Source organism: Camelus dromedarius, chromosome 6, assembly GCF_036321535.1.
Source record: "Camelus dromedarius isolate mCamDro1 chromosome 6, mCamDro1.pat, whole genome shotgun sequence".
NCBI classification, from domain to species: domain Eukaryota; kingdom Metazoa; phylum Chordata; class Mammalia; order Artiodactyla; family Camelidae; genus Camelus; species Camelus dromedarius.
The window spans coordinates 43,030,619-43,047,059 of NC_087441.1; the positions used below are offsets into that span (position 1 = coordinate 43,030,619).

A 16,441-nucleotide genomic window follows, 5' to 3' on the forward strand; every position below is an offset into this window, starting at 1 on the left:
TTTTAAATGTTAATATAATGCCACATTTACACCAGATTTGGGGGGAAGAAATGAAACCTCACAGACCCAGCTTTTGTACCCCTATCAGTTTGAATTCAGTTACAGAAAACAGAAACAACCCCAGCTATTATAAGTAAAAGGATTTAATAGAGGGAATTGGGTGCTTACACTGTTGTTGGAAGTTGGAGTATTAGGCTGGGCTCCCTGGAATGATCCCAGAGCAACGTCACAGAACAGGGGACCCAAGAGGCTGCTTTCTTGGTCAGGGTCAGGGAGGCAGAGGATCAGAAAGCCATGGCAGAACTCGCCAAGCTGGGCCGTGCTGCCCCAGCGCAATCCAGAATCAGGAAGCCGCCACCACCACAACTACTGGATCCATTCTGTGCCTGCTAGACCTGCACTGGCCAGAAATGGATGCCCATGCCCTTCCCTTGACCCTGTGAAGCTGTAATGGGATGCCAGAATGCTTCCTCAGGAACTCAGTACCTTATGACAGCACTTAACCAACAGAACACACAGAAGTGGCAGAAGCATGGCCTCCACTTCCTGCCTCCTCCCAAATCTCACAGGAGGGCATCTGAGGTTCTTCTCAGCAGCCTATTCATGGGAATACTGGTGACCCAAATAATAATGAAAACCCCATACTATAATATGGTAGAAACCTCTTTCAAGGGTCTTCAAAATTAGATTTTCATTCGTATATTAACAACATAAATTTTTAAAACTACATGGTCTTTTCTATCTTTTGAAACATAATTAAATGTTATTCATCATGAGCTGAAAGTCCTATCTTTTTATCTGAATGTCTACACACCAAACCTTATATGTCACCCGTGATATTACTTTGTTTTGTTGGTGATCATGTCTGCCCTGCCCATGAGACTTCTCTTCCCAATTAGACAGTCCTTAAATAGAGAAATCAAATCCTGCTTGTCTCTTTTGACCCCTAGTACAAACCCTTATAAATAGCAGCCAGCTGAATTGCTTATTAACCAAAACTCTGTAGAAAAACTCTTGTCCCACTGGCTTGGAAAGAAATGGAGGCAGAAGAGAAACAGCTCACTGGTGTCTCCCATAGGTATTAAAGGCTTTCTGTCCCCCCAGGTTTGCCTTTGTAGAACATGAAATTGACTGTGACTCTATTCCATTCCAGAGATCAGCTGTATAACCAGCCACCTAATAGAGCTGGTGCTCCTGAGGAATCCACAGAGTGTCCTGCAGAGTTGAGACCACAGGGTCCCCAGGCTCCATCCCCAGTTGCTGTCCCTAGACCCCCTAGTAACCCTCCAGCCAGAGGAACTCTGAAAACAAGCAATTTGCCAGAAGAATTGCGTAAGTTGTTTGCAGCGTTGCTTTTTCCTTCTTCTTGTCAAGCCTTATACTTTAAGAGTACTTGATGATTATTCATCCATAATCTTGGATACTTCTCGTATACTACAGAGTGAAATAAAATTTCCTTTTTGGCTTTTTGTCAAAAAAGTAACTAGCATTTTGTCTGAATGTTTGTAGTGATTCTGACCCTACCGGCAAACTCACAAAGTACTTAGCACTAGATTTTCTTCAACATATACTCCAACAACAAATAACCTCAATGTTTTTTACCTCTTCTAAATGATGCTCTTGAGTGGACTTGTCCCTGGATAAATTGATTGGATGTCCATGTGGTATTGGCCAAGGACTTAGCGTCTCTCCATAAATTAGTAGCAGCCTTCAAGAACGAGGTCATTTCCTGTAGGAATGAGCAATCTTGTTTGGAAAAAGCGGTCTCACATTCTCCGTACTGCTTTACAACCAAATGCAAACTAAGCCTTTTATTTAAAGAAACATTCAACTAAGTGTCAGGTGACGATGCTTTTTCCACATTTTGCAGCCAAAACCAGAAATGTTGAAATATCACCAAAGCATTCTCATGTTAAGGTCAGTCAGGACAGTAAGTTCCAGAAATCTTTAGAAAACAGTCAATACTTGAGAAATTATTATATTCTACTGTGCTTGCTAAAATTCTAATAAGCCCTTTCCACATCTAGGCACTGCTTTGAACCAAACTTAAAATTAAGCCCTTTGCATTAGCTAATTCTAGTTAAGGGAATCTATGCTCTTTAGTCATTTAAGACTCTGAAAGATTTGTATGACAACGATCTTTTGTTTTTCGTTAAAAAAAATTTTTTTTAATTCTTAAAATCTTAGACATTTTTGACACAACATTGTAAAATGACTATAACTCAATAAAAAAAAGTTGAAAAAAACTCTTAAAATCAAAAAAAAATCTTAGACATTTTGAGCATTTCTAGAGAACGGACGATGTTAGGAAATAGTCTGGTTGTCAGTCTGTAGGGTCATATTTATCTTACCGTAACCTAGAGAAGTAGTCCTAAAATTCTTACAGAGGAATTGGTTGAATATTAGGTGTTGATAAGAAAATAAATTGAATGCCATTAGTATGCCTGGCTGATTAAATGAGTCAATATGACCATTGTACCTACTTCCATTTGAGAAGTGTGTTTCAAAATACAAGAGGCTAAGAATAGATGAAGGGGTTCTTTCCAGGCCCCCTTTCTTCTCCACCCTCTACCCCAGGGCTTTCTGAGATGTAGCCAGTGGATTCCAGACTAAAAGCCAGCACAGAGAGATTATCCATCTACCATGTTAACATGCTAGCCACATAATTTACTGAAGACTTTAGCCTGAGAAAACATGGGCTCTTATCTTGACTGGATTAAGCTTGTGGGCACAATACCATCTGCTGCTCTCAGCTGATTTAGGGAGGAGCAAGGGAATCAGTGATGCTGGGATGCCCAGAGGCAGGGTCTCTCCTTCAAGCAGCTGAAGTTCTTAGTAACATTTCTGAGCTCCGCTTTAGTCTCCTCCAACTTCCCGGCCTTTCCCCCACCAGTGAGTAGATGAGGGGAAGGAAGGGCGGAAAACCTTTCTCCTCACTTGCTCTTGTCAAGTTCAGGGTAGCAGAGAACATCATGAGATCAAAAGAGGACACCGCTGGGTGGCCCCTTAGCAAAGCTCAACTTCCTGGCCTGCTGTGAGAGCATTCCCTGGGCACAGTGCCAAGTGTCTCTAATATACTGGGGGTGGTCTGATCTCAAGGACCCATAGGTTCTGGGAGATGGATTTTTTGTTAATGCATCATGTGGTTTTTCAGAAGACCTCCTCTGCTTGTCTCAGCCAGCCAGTGTCTCAGCTCTCCCTCCAGCCTCTCCTTTCCATGCACCCTGGGCAGCCTGCACTCCCTTGGACAGACCCCTGGCCCCTTTGGGCCTGAGGACTGCAATCCGCACTGCTGCAGGCATAAGCCCCTTAGACAACCCCCCGTCCTGAGGCTTCCCTTCATTATTCTAGGACAAAAGATATGACATACAATTTGCAAGTGTTGGGTAGAAGAGATTCATTTGACTAATTTCTAATAAATGTGAAAAATCTCTCTTAGGAAAGGTCTTTATCACTTATTCTATGGACACAGCCATGGAGGTGGTGAAATTCGTGAACTTTTTATTGGTAAATGGCTTCCAAACTGCAGTAAGTATCTTGAATCCAAAGAGAAGACTGAACAATTAAAGTGAGTACAATGAAAAGAAAAACAAGAGAAAAAGTAGAAATAGCTGTTGATGTTTTAAACTATATTATTTGATTTATGTGATTATGAACTAATGCTTATGGATTGAGGTAATAATCTTCTAAAGTTTAAACGAGCCAAAGTCTCCAGCATGTTTTTTCCTGCATGCCTTTTGAGTGACCCCAGGTGCCTCTGAACAGCCAGAATGGCCTTAATGCCAACCACGTATGCAGCTGGCGCCTGGCCTGAGGGAAGCGCCAGGCTCTTGCTGCACTTGGCCCCTTTGCCCGCCTTCATCAGTCATGCCTGCTTTGGTTGTGCTTTCTGTGCTGCAGGAGGCTACAGGCTTCACTGGGTCACCTGCTCATTTTACAAGGTCCTCTTGTTCTGCACTGGGTTGTAAGGTTGACAGTGGAAGCCCCGCAGCCTGCGGCCCCACCGTGCACAGCTAACGGTCCACACCGGGATGCAGCCGTGATGCTTCTGGACAGGGAGGACCTGGCCAGGTTCTCGGTTGGTCGAGGCTAGTTCAGGGGAAGTAGATAACCCAACCCTACATGCCTTTCACTGTGATCTTAGCCCAAGAAATCTCAGGAAGCACACATTCCTCAAGTCCCCTGCAGTGCCTTGAAAGAGCACAGCCTAAACCCATGTATGTTTTCTTTAGGATAAATAAAATACCACAGGAGGCTACTCAGAGGACTGGCTTTCCTCAAACACTGCGATTGTGTCTCTTCCTTCCCAGAGGCCTCTTCTGGGTATTTAGTAACAGTGAATTCTCAAGAGTAGGGGGAAATATCTACAAATAGGAATATTGAAGGATAAAGAGGGAATACATAATAATTAAATATCAATTTTAAAGATTATTTAGCATTTTTAACAAGAGTTTTATTTGAATTTTTCTTTATTCTAGAATTATTTTTAAATGGAATTATATGAAAGTTTTAAAATGCAAACAATTTATACTCTCCAACTTCATGACTATATAAATATATGACTATATAGAGACCAACATTTCAATTTCTCATTTCTGGAATAAGAAAACACTGTGGCAACCAAGACATAAAATCAAATTACAGGATATAAGATTGACATCTCAGAAAAGATCTTATTTTTGGTCCTTTCTATGTAAGCATACTGATTGCCTCTGGAGAAGAGGGCCAGTTTCTGTGACCTTAATGATCAGAGGCTGCTTAGGCCAAATTTAAAGTTGACCTTGAGCCTGATCCCTATGAAGCCTGTGGTAGAACCACAGAGCCCCATCCTGGACAGCTAAATTATTATATTGATGCATCAACAACCCCTTAGTGGAGAAAAATAAACTTAATGGGTAATTTCATAAAGGGACAGTTTTCAAAATTCTAGGTGAGTTTTAGGGCATCCACAGGGAGTAAATAATACACTATCCCGGGACCAGCAAAAGCAGGAAGTTCCTACCAACTCAAGGTCTTAAGAGGCAAGAGAGTAGTGACTACCACAACCCAAAAGGGGCACTGTATTGTTTTGCCAGAGCTGCCAAAGAGCACCACACGCTGGGCAGCTTAAACAACAGAAATTTATTTCCTCACAGTTGTGGAGGTTAGAAGTCCAAGGTCAAGGAGTCAGCAGGGTTGGTTTCATTCTGAGGTCTCTTCCTTGGCTTGTAGATCTTCTCCCTCTGTCTTTACCTGCGTGTGATCTTTCCTCTGCATGTCCTAATCTCCTATTATAAGGACACCAGTCATATTGGGTCAGGGCCCACCCATATGTCCCCATTTTACTTTAATCACCTCTTCAAAGGCCCTATCTCCAAATACAGCCACATTCTGAGGCACTGGATGTTAAGATCTCAACATGGGAATTTGGAGGGACATAATTCGGCTCATAACAGTGGCTGGCTGAAAAACTTGGCCTGACAGGAGCTGTGGATTTTAGTGGAGATTTGGAGAGACAAATGGAAGCTTTCTAAGCACATGGTGCTTCCCAGAGTGTCCACCTCACTAGGAGAGAAGAATTTAGGTGCTAGGATAATAATAATGATGACCGTTTATTGAGAACTTTAATTCATGCCTGGCCCTATGATGTGCCTTTTCCATGTTAACTCATTTTAATCCTCACAACCACCCTAGGAAGTAGGTTTGTTAACCACATATTACAAATGAAAATAGTAAGACTTAGAGAGTTTCAGGAAGTCATGCACATTTCCAAAGTCATGCAAGTAGGAAGTGCAGGAGCCAAGAGTAGAGCCAAGCTGTTTATCTCTTCTCAGCCGACGTCACGTTGCTTCTCTCCTGTAGAACAGAAATGGATGACTGATACAGCCATGGAGAGCTGCAAAATCTCTCTCAAGATTACCTAATGTAGTCATTGGCCATTGGACATGTTGAAACAGGAAGCATCCAAACCAAAAGGAAAGCCATTCCATTTTGATGTCCCATCAGTAAAGAAACTTAGTCTGAACTCATATTCTGTTCTGTATATGTCTGAGTATGGTATACAAAGGCAGGATCTTATTCTATAGGAAGCTTAGAATCAGGTTGAAGAGATAAGGCAGACATCAACGAGATGTTTAGTAAATGAAAGAATGCCATAATAATGTATTTACTGCCCAGTACCACCAGTGGTCACAATGGGATGGAGTTCATTGAGGTGAAGAGGAGGAAGTCAGTGTGTGGGGAGGATTCACAGAGCAGGGGCAGGGCTTGCACTATGCTTTTAGGGGGACACCAATGTGGGGACATGCAGGGAAAAGAGAGGTAAGGCTGGATCAGGGATGGCATGGAAATCTTGCTGAATGGGTGGGGCTTGACTTGATTGGCCCTAAATGGCAACGTGACATTTAGGACAATTGATCTGGGAGCAGTGTGGCTGAATCAAATAACCCTTCTTCAAGGACACTCTCCCTGCATCACCCATTCCCATATATAATCCCTCTTCCAATCAAGAGCACCTTGTGCACACACACTCTTCTCTGGCTGCAGGATGAGCCTGAGCTCAAGAAAGGCCTTCTTACTTGATCTTCTGTAAAACAGAAAATAACTGGTTTTTCTCTCCTTCAAAAACTGATATTTAATACCAGTCTTTTCAAGGCCCAAGAGTTCTACTCCCTGACTTTCATCATAAACCGTTTCCCCACCATCTCAGTAATTGTTTTTGTGATTGTACCTCGGATTTGCTTCAAGTTTCACACAATCCTTTTTAAATATATAGATTGAAACTGGACATATAATACTATAATAATGTCCTGGCTAATACAATAAAGCACCACATTGTATCTTAGTACTTGGCACACCACACGTCCATTGAAATGCTCCAGAATCATGTTTGCCTTTCAAATTACAGGTATGTATATATAGTGCATATGTTTGCTGGTTTATATCCAACCTGGTGGTCTACCATGTCTCTCAGATTTTTTTAAACAGAATTACAAGTATTAAAAACTTAAATGCCTACTAATCTTAAAATGGGAAACATTTAAAGAAAATTGTGTCTTGTTTCTTAGACTTACAGACTCCTCCCTGCAAAAAAAGTTAGTAACTTTTCCAGTCTTAAATGTACATAATCTCTTGGGCTTTCTCTTTGCATCTAGACAAAGCTTCTCATTAAGAGCCGCTTTCCACATCTTTGTCTTCCAGATTGACATATTTGAGGATAGAATCCGAGGCATTGATATTATTAAGTGGATGGAACGCTACCTTAGGGATGTAAGTACATCGCAAAATTCTGAGCTTGTTTTCTGGTGAGAAAGACAATTAGCTTGTGGAGTTATTTTATGAAAGAAGCACTGGATACCCACCAAGTCCAAAGCTGACAAAGTCCCAACAAAGCTTCCCTTGCTGGCAGCCGAGCAGACTTGGAAAGGAAGGATGGGGTCGCCCTCCTGGACTTGCACAGGCAGGAAATAACTGTCGAACCAGACACAGGTGGTTGATAACAATCAGAGCAAACAATTTTTGACCAGAATAGGAAAGGAGGAAATGAAGGCGGAGAGTGGGGAGGGAGCGGCAGAATTCAATTTAATCTGAGGCCACCCCAAGTGTTTTGTAGGATCAGGCTGAAGAGGTTTTCTGGACAGCCTCGCAGGCCGTGCAGCACATGCTCCCCCCACCCCCCGCGCCCCCCAGACGCCCCCTCACAGCCTTGTGATTTGTTTTCCACTGACAGAATCTATACGGACCAGTGGGACACTTTGTGCTTTAACAAGATAGAAATTGATTGCTGCCAGCCTGTTCGTGTCGGCTGCCTCTTTTGGAGGGAGCAGAGCGGTGGGGGACAGAGTCTCAGCAGGCTGGGGTTTTGAGGCTTTTCCTTTTGTCTGCAGTCTGATGTTTGCTTTGTGTTGAAGGGTCTGCTCCTCCCGACTGCACTTAGCGTCCGCAGCAAGCAGGGCAGTCAAGGGTGCAGTAACTGACAGCTGAGATCCAGCTGCCAGAGGGAGGGCATTTTCATCCTTGCTGTTGCAGAACCTTTTTGCCACAATGCAGTCACTTGGCGATTCCGGTTTTCATTAGACATTTATTAGTGATGGTTGTGGAAAACAGTGGGCAGAACTGCATTCATTTAGGAGAGCTTCTCTCGGAGCTGGAGCCATCCCCGTGTTTGAAGGGAGTTGGGGAGGAAGACAGAGGGGAGGAGGGAAGACGGGAGGCTGCTGGTGCAGCAGGGAGGGCGTGGAGGTGGGTGGGGGCAGCGGTGCTTTTTGCTTTCCGTGGATGGAGCCTAGTCCTCCATCCTCGAGGATATCAGAGAACAGTCCTTCTGGCCAGTTTCCAGCCTGCCTTCACCAAATGGACCACACTCTACACTTCTATAAACATGCTTTCTCCCTCTCATTAACAGAAGACAGTAATGATAATCGTAGCAATCAGCCCCAAATACAAACAGGATGTGGAAGGCGCTGAGTCGCAGCTGGACGAGGATGAGCACGGCTTACATACTAAGTACATTCATCGAATGGTGAGTGATGAAACCAAGCACCTCGCCGCCCCTCAGAGTCGGGCTCTTTCTTCTGTGAAGACCTATTCTTCACTAGAGACCAACTGAAGGCAGCAGGATGATGGGTGAAGAACCCAGGCAAGAGACACGGTGTCAGTTCTGGCTCCACCTACCTTTGGGGTTTTGGGCAAGTCACCGCACCCCCGGGACTCAGTGTTCCTATCAGTAACAGGGGAGAGTAATCTGTGATCTCTAAGTTCTAGGATTCTGGAAAGCAGTGCTCTGCTGGCTTGGTTGTTTACCAGCTGATGGGAAGTCCTGGGGAATGGGAGACAGTGCTGTGAGCAGAGCGGCTCCTGCGTCTGCATCCTGTTCTGTCCTGTCTGTTCAGAAGGCAGAATAGCACAGTGAAAAGGACACAGGCTGTTGTATCAGGTAGACTCGGTTCACATTTGGCTTCCTGCTGCTCAGGTTGTGTGACCGCGGGGCCAAGAACTTAAACCTCTTTGTGTCTCCATGCCCCTATTCAGAAAATTGGTCACTAGCACAGTGTTGTGAAGACCGAATGAAATAACGTCTGTGGAGCAGGTGGCAGATGCTGGGTGGAGGGAAGGGATTGTTCTAGCTCATGATAGTTGAGCAACTCCGGAACTGTTGGGCCTGGTGAAACTAAAACCAGCGGGAGAAATTTATAGGAAGTTAGACTAACTCAGTATCTAATAGAACATTCCAGCTTTGACTGTTGACTGTTTTCTGAATGAGCAATCTTCCTGCTTTCCATGATCATACAGAGCCTGTGGATCCTGAGTGAGCAATCTTCCTGCTTTCCATGATCATACAGAGCCTGTGGAGACAGGGCCTGCTTGGCCAGGATGCTGGACTAGACTTGTGGCTTTCAAACTCTCCTGTGGCGCCCCTCCAGGTGCCCATATCTGCTGGGGGCTGGGGGTGGCTCTGGGCCTCCCACCCCACCTGACCTAGAGCTGGTCTGCCTCTCTCAGGCTTATTTACCAAGGATTCTGAGACTTAAAAAGGCTTGAAACTCACTGGACTAAGAACATGGAAGCTCCATTTCAGCTCGAACATTCCACAAGAGGGGAAGGCACTTGGAATGGGCATAAAGGGTCACTGACTAAGACAAGAAGATGGGGCAGGAAGCAGAAGTGGCCCAGACAGAATAAGTAAGCAGCATAAGACAGGAGGTGGTCAGGCAGTCAAGGGACATGTAGCTTTACCTCAAGGTAAGCAGACTGAAATCCAGGTCTGTGATGTGGGTCAGGAGCATAGGAAAATAGGCAGGGCAGGTGGGTGGATGCTCTCCATCTGGGTCCTCAGGGTCTCTGGTGCCTCTTCTCCCAAGTGCCGACCACGTACTTGAGCTCGGAACCAAGCCAACGTAAAAGCTGGAGCAAGGTGGCGGGGTCGGAGGTTCAGGGCGAGGAGCTGGGAGATCAGTGTCCCTCCTCTTCCATTCTTTCCCAGTCTGACAGCCCCTGGACAGGGCCCAGAAAAGGGCCCAGTTCTGCCCTAAAAGTTCACAGCCTGCTCCGGGTACCGCCACGCCTTGGCTGTCTGCATGGCCCCAAAGCACTGGATCTCTAGGAAACTGCCAGGCCTGGAGCAGACAGCTTTTGTGCATGAAGGGCTCTGGGTCCCTGCCAGTTCCTGGGGAAACCCGTCATACTCTGCAGGTGTGTGGTGGCACAAGGCAGTCGTAGGCAGCTCAACCTCAGAGCTCGTCCGATGGTACCCAGCCATGAACCAGATTGTCTCCAAACTCGGCTTCTTGGAACCATGATGTCATGGGCCCTTGCTCATCACTCAAGCAGTTGAAGAGGCCAGATGCAGAAGTGCCTTCCTGCCCACCTGGCTGACTTCCTGGTTCCCTCCAGGGAGCAGAAAACTCCAGGACAGAGGGAGTGAAGAGGTACCCATGAGCAACTGCATCAGAGAGCCAATGACTTCCCAAAGGGCCCATCCCTGGAAATGTGAGAGATATAAAAACGCCCCGCTGCTGGCTGGCCTCTCAACAGATGGGTGGCCTTGTGGACAAGCAAAATTGTACAGTATACTGTGTCCTGAAGTCAGAAACCAAATCCAGTTCTCCATTTTTCACTTATAAGCCCTATGCCCTTCCCTTCCCGTGTTGGTACTGGTGTAGTTGGGGCTTGTAGTTGTACCGCACTTGGGTCATTTTAAAATATGTTTTTGGTCTTGTCTGCTGCTTTTTAAAGGGAGGTGGTTCTAAGAAAACACCTCATGGAGGATTTGTGTGTGCTGTGATTGTGTGTATGTGTGTGTAAGAGTGTGTGTTTATAAGGTGATCTGTATGGTGATTTCAGTCATCACCACTGTCATCTTCTTCTCTGTTCTGTTTTTATTCCCAAGACTTCTGAGTTATAAAAATCAGTTGGAAGATGAGATAGCTGGGGACACATAATTCCTCATCTCCTTTGTCAGCAGATGACTGAAAGCTTTGTGCTGGTCACAGGATTTGGAAGACTAACTCCCCTCATGACTAACTCCCCTCATATTGAAAATGCTGGTTTTGATAGAGTTCCTGGCAGCTGGATCTTTTTGGGCCGCCACAGAGCAAGTTGGAAGCAGTGTGGGGAACCTAGAGCTTGGCAGACAGAGCTCTTCTCGCTGACCTCCCAGCCTCGTCTTCCTGGCCGTCCCTCCTCATCCAGCCCCACGAACATTCTTTCACACCTGCAGATACTTGATCATACTGTTTCCTCTGCCGAGAATGTCCTTCCCCTCTCCCCCTATTTTCCCTGCCTGACCAAATTCTTCTTTCCTTTTCGTATCCAAATGACACCTCCCTTGTAACTCCTTCAAGCCACTGATGTAGAAAAGGATGGCTCCCATTGGGCTCCCACAGCAATTTGTTCATACTTTTCGCACTGCACTGTGGTGGGGAGTTTTCCTTTCTGCCTGCTCGTTAAACTGCTGGCTTTGTGAGGAGAGAAACTCTATCCGTGGTACCTAGTAAACTGGTTCTGAAAAAAAAAAAATTCCTGATTTGTAGCTAACATTTGCCCATTTCTATGGGGTGAATACTCTCCTGTGACCAATCTCAAGCTACCAATGTGAAGTCACTTGACACAGAATTGGGAAGGGATGCCCACAATCGGCTTCTGTGAGCTGATATGGGGCAGCTCAGCACACCCTGGAAAGTATCCTAGTCCTTGAAACCCTAAATCTAGCACAGAGCATGACTTTTAATAGGCCTTCAATAAATGATTGATGAATGAACGAATGGCATAGGTGTGTGATGGAGAGTTTAAAATTATAAATGCATGGCACTGAAGGAAATCAGAATAAAAATACAGCGTGTGGGGGAAGGTAATAGCTCAGTGGTAGAGCGCATGCTTAGCATGCACAAAGGCCTGGTTTCTATCCCCAATACGTACACACACACACACAAAATATTGTGTGGGCTTGCATGATTGTGGGTACCGTTAACTCCTCATCCTCATTCCTGAAATTAAACCTTCAGGTGTGTTCTGTTCCAGATGCAGATTGAGTTCATAAAACAAGGAAGCATGAATTTCAGATTCATCCCCGTACTCTTCCCAAATGCTAAGAAGGTAAACAAACAAACAAATCTTATAAGTCAAGCTTTGGTGTGTTTGCTATCTGGGATTTTAAGTGGAAAACATTGTCAACTCTTGATCAGTCCTTCAAGAGTAGCAGTGTTACCAGAAAGATCAACAGGCTGTACCACTCAGTTCAGCAGCATGAACCAGGAAGGATTTAAAGCTTTATCTGATAGACCATCGCTGTGCTAATTGTTCAGATAGTCATTACACACAAAGAAGTAGTTTGCGTTTTAACTCATGAGACAAAAAGAGACTGTTCACCTGATACTCCTTATCTCTTGTATATAAGTCAAGAGGTGTGCATTTTTTGCTGGCTGTTTCACAGAGTGTTTTGTTGCATAGTTCCACTGTCAAAGCTGTAGAACACAGGAATTAAACCTACGCAGTTACCAAAGGGAATTTTGCTGTGTTCAAATGAGGGTTTTTGTGCCAGAAGGGCCTGCCAGCATTTTTGGGGAATGGGGGCAAAAAACATCCTGAGGCCCAGCACCAGACTTGGAGAAGGGAAGGCTGTGGTATAGTAAACGTCTTGGGAACCAGACCTCAACACCCTGAGCTCAGGCTCAGGCCCAGCCCCACCCTGGGGGATCCTAGGTGTCAAGACTGCGTTGAGACTTCTGCCCTGGATGACAGAGGGTTTGATTTATGGGAACAGGACACTGAAAACTGCACAGTTCACAACTTGTCCAATAGTGTGCTTTCTATTCCTTGCTCTTTCTGCTCTCACAGCAAGACCTCCTTCCTGGTCTCCCTGTTTCCACTCTGACCCTGTACCAGCCATCCTCTGCTCTGCCATCAAAAAGGAACAACCAAAATGTAGATCTTGTCTCTCTCCAGCTTAGAAATGTAGTGGTTTCCTGCTGACTACAAGATCATATCCATCTTTCTTACTATGACCGGAGGCCCCTAGAAGAGGGCTGTGCCCACTTGCTCTGCTTCCCCTCTTATCCCCAAGCTCACACAGGACTCTGCTCCAGTCACACTGGACTCAGTATGCCCTCACACACAACACGCTCGTCCACGTTTCTGTACCTTTGCACTTTCTGTTCCCCCTGCTAGCAGTGCCCTTCCCTGACTCAGCTGTCTAGTGAACTCTTGCGTGTCCTTACAGCACCCAGTCTCTCTAGCCTCTCCTCCCCAGTGCCCACAGAGCGAATAGTCCCTCTCTTGAGCGCTCTTAATTATAGTGCCTTGAGTCAATGGTATGTGGTTGGGAGTGGCAGATGTTGGGAATAATTGTTTAGAATTACTGGAGCATGATGACAGAAAAAAGCAGGCCAACTTTCAGTTGCTTTTACTCATGTTTTTAAAACTTCTTCAAACAATGCCCTTGTCATCTGCACTCAGGGCAGACTGCTCCCACTGCCTGCCCCCTTGGTATGCCAGTGCCAAGAAAGTATTTCTTTACATTCTGACTCCATCATAAGACCATGAACTCCTCAAGGCAGTAACTGTGTCTTTTTCATTTGAGTATCATCAGTACCCAGCGTGATGCCTGACATATAGCAGGTACTGCTTCTAAGCTCGTCCTGCAATCCTCAAAGGAGTCCTACCTGCTCAGAGAAAAGTCTGTGAGGCCCTGTCTGACACAGCCCCATCTACTTCCAGAACTCCTCTCCTACTCTCTTTCATTTACTCTTCTCTGACCACATTGGGCTTGTTACTCCTTGAATAGGCCAGGCATGCTTCTACCACAGGGCCTTTGCACTGGATCTCCTATCTGCCCGGACCCAGACATCCACATGATCTACTCATTCTACTCTTTTACATTTTTTCTTGTTTTCTCGTTTCAGTGAGATCTTTCCTAAATACCTTATTTAAAAGTGCAAATCTTCATCCCTGCCCAGCACTCTCTACCCTCTCTCTGTTTTATTTTTCTCCACAGCCTGTATTACCATTGAACATACTATATATTTTACCTATCCATTATCTGTCTTTCTCCAACAAAATGTCCACTCCATGAGCACAGTCTGAAACTGTGCCCTCGTGATCCCCGGTGTATAGGTTCTGCCTTTGCCTGAGGACTGAGATCTGGTGGGCTGCTTCTACTGCAGGCCAGACCTGTGGCTAGAGTGAAAGGATAATGAATTAGATTAAGCCCAAAGCCTTAGCATACTTCTTCTGAAACCACAGAGGAATTCGCTCACTCTGCATGACCTCTGTCATACCCCTTTTATGGGTGGGTGATGAAAACACGCTGAAATGCAAGGGGCACATAGCCTGGGAGGCTGACAAGATGCGGTGCACATGTGCTTTCCATAATGAGCTATACAGCTTGCACCCAGAGCCAAGAGCAGTGTACCTGTGAACCCCTTCCAAGAGCAAAACAGTACAACTCTCAGGAGAGTTTAGTACGTGACACCCCATGAAGGGAAAGCCAGGGATGTTTGGGAACTGAGCCTGGGATCTGGAATCCAGCTTTCTCTCTAATGGCTTTTGCTCCTGTCACTCTCTCTCCCATAGGAGCACGTGCCCACCTGGCTTCAGAACACTCACGTCTACAGCTGGCCCAAGAATAAGAAAAATATCCTGCTGCGGCTGCTCAGGGAGGAGGAATATGTGGCTCCTCCCCGGGGGCCTCTGCCCACCCTTCAAGTGGTCCCCTTGTGACTCCCTCCATCCCCAGGTCCTCGGGGCCAGGCCACATGTGGGCCCTATTCTGTCCAGCACTCTTCCAGTTGAGGCTGGCTGCCAGCATTCAGGGCTGTTGTTTTTAGTCCCTCTCTGAGGGGCCTTCGAACCCCAGAAAACCTGTTCTGCAGGGGAACTCTTCCTCCTGAGACCTCGAGAGACCTTGTCTTTGAAACAGAGGCCACGGCTACTTTGCATTCCCTGCTTTTTAAACCCATCGCATGTTCCTCCTAACAGTCTGCCATGTCCAGAACGGGCTCTCAGCAGTTAGCAAGTAGATAGTACAAGTGACGTTGCAATAAATGTAAACGACCACAAACACTCTCCCATCACTTAGGGCTGCTTTTCAGGGTTAGCCAGATGTTGTGTGTCCTCAGGCCAAACTGATCCATGTACAAATAATAAAATGTTTACTCTTTTGTAAAATTGTGGTTCACTTATCTCAAAGGAGATGGATATATATTAATTTATATGGGCAGCTGCTTCCAGAGACATCAATAGAGCTGCTTAAATATAATACTAGACAAATGTAACAGACTACTTTGTATTAAAGGAGTAAGGCCAGATAATTAAACAGTGCCTTTTAACATGCTCTTGGAAGTTTTATTCCTGCAGAACTTTTTAACAAAACAACTCTGTACCACACACAACCATGATTCTAAATAAAATCCTAGTTCTTAGGGTCTGAACTGTATGTGTCAAAATTTCTGGGTATTGTATGAAGTGACATGAGCTGTATAATGCAGGCTAGGAATGTAGTTTGGGAGACCTGTGTTCTAGTCTTGGGTCTGCCACTAACTAGCTGTGTGACCTTAAGCAAGTCCTTTCACTTTCCTGAAACTCCAGGGACTCATTCATATAATCACATGGACAAAAATATCTCTAATGACCCTAAAAGGTTTAAGGCCTAAAGCCTTAAATTCTAAATATTCTTTTGAGGAATGACTAAGTTTTCATTTTCATAATAATCTCCTAGGGGACAGAAGCACATTTTCTTAACAGGGACATTTTCTTCTTTTTTTAAATATCTTTAACAATATCCTCACATTAGTAATTTGGGGGAAAAATATATATCTTGTTCATCTGATCTCCAAAGAAAAAAAACACACACAAACATACCCATATATAAAATACATTCTACATGTGTGTGAATATCTATAATATATATATATTCTACTACATAGAACAAGGTGAAATGGCTTCAATTATGGCCCAAGATAATAAGCCAATATGAAGTCTTTGGAGGGTGGGTGAGAGCTATTTCTTCCCCTTATTTGTCTATCTAACCTCTTAAACAAGGCTCAGTTGTGTTACAATATAGTTCAACCCTTATGTGTCACCATAGGGAAGACAAATACTTGTCAATGTTAAATAAGAAACTTTGCTAATGAATTGCAAAGAACCCTAGTTTTATTTATGCTGTAACCTAAATGTCTACTGGGCACAGTGAATGTCTCTGTTTCTAAAAACTAGAGAAAGAAAAGCTAGTCTACCTGAAATACTCATTTGTAAGACTCTATGACAGGTACTTTTAGACCCGTAGCATTTGAGACCTGGTAAAACTGACATGCTTGTTGGATTAACTCAAAATGCCTGGAACTCACCCCAAACACAAACATCAAATCTTTCTCTCTTGCTTTTTATTATCGTTTTTGGAGGTGATACCGTCATACAGGATTCTACACACAGATGTAAATAAAATGGCATCAGCTTTATTACTCTCAAA

General features: G+C 44.7%; 2 protein-coding genes across 8 annotated transcripts in view; one reads left to right on the plus strand and one right to left on the minus strand.

The window, feature by feature from the left end:
- Positions 1 to 16,441, plus strand: part of TRAF3IP2 (TRAF3 interacting protein 2) — a 41,324-nt gene extending 24,883 nt beyond the window's left edge. For 2 of the 6 annotated variants that reach the window (XM_010992000.3, XM_010992001.3), the window contains 6 exons: positions 1,154 to 1,332; positions 3,440 to 3,528; positions 7,180 to 7,248; positions 8,384 to 8,500; positions 11,998 to 12,072; positions 14,548 to 16,441. In XM_010992000.3, coding sequence (XP_010990302.2) covers positions 1,154 to 1,332; positions 3,440 to 3,528; positions 7,180 to 7,248; positions 8,384 to 8,500; positions 11,998 to 12,072; positions 14,548 to 14,694 — 676 coding nt within the window. In that variant the 3' untranslated portion in view covers positions 14,695 to 16,441. Of the gene's footprint in view, positions 1 to 1,153; positions 1,333 to 3,439; positions 3,529 to 3,549; positions 3,569 to 5,827; positions 7,074 to 7,179; positions 7,249 to 8,383; positions 8,501 to 9,270; positions 9,402 to 11,997; positions 12,073 to 14,547 lie in introns of those variants that run through there. The other 4 variants (XR_010381264.1, XM_031456172.2, XM_064486773.1 and 1 more) reach the window with 4 other exon arrangements.
- LOC135321487 (uncharacterized) lies at positions 1,331 to 12,003 on the minus strand. Of its 2 annotated transcripts, none has more exons than XM_064486776.1 (3): positions 9,715 to 12,003; positions 7,341 to 7,449; positions 1,331 to 1,729 (listed from the first exon to the last, which is right to left on the minus strand). In XM_064486776.1, the coding sequence occupies exons 1-3, from the start codon at positions 10,116 to 10,118 to the stop codon at positions 1,589 to 1,591; spliced, it is 654 nt and encodes a 217-aa protein (XP_064342846.1). In that variant the 5' UTR covers positions 10,119 to 12,003; the 3' UTR covers positions 1,331 to 1,588. The 2 variants fall into 2 exon arrangements, with proteins under 2 accessions (XP_064342846.1, XP_064342847.1); XM_064486777.1 differs by lacking the exon at positions 1,331 to 1,729 and adding an exon at positions 5,722 to 5,835.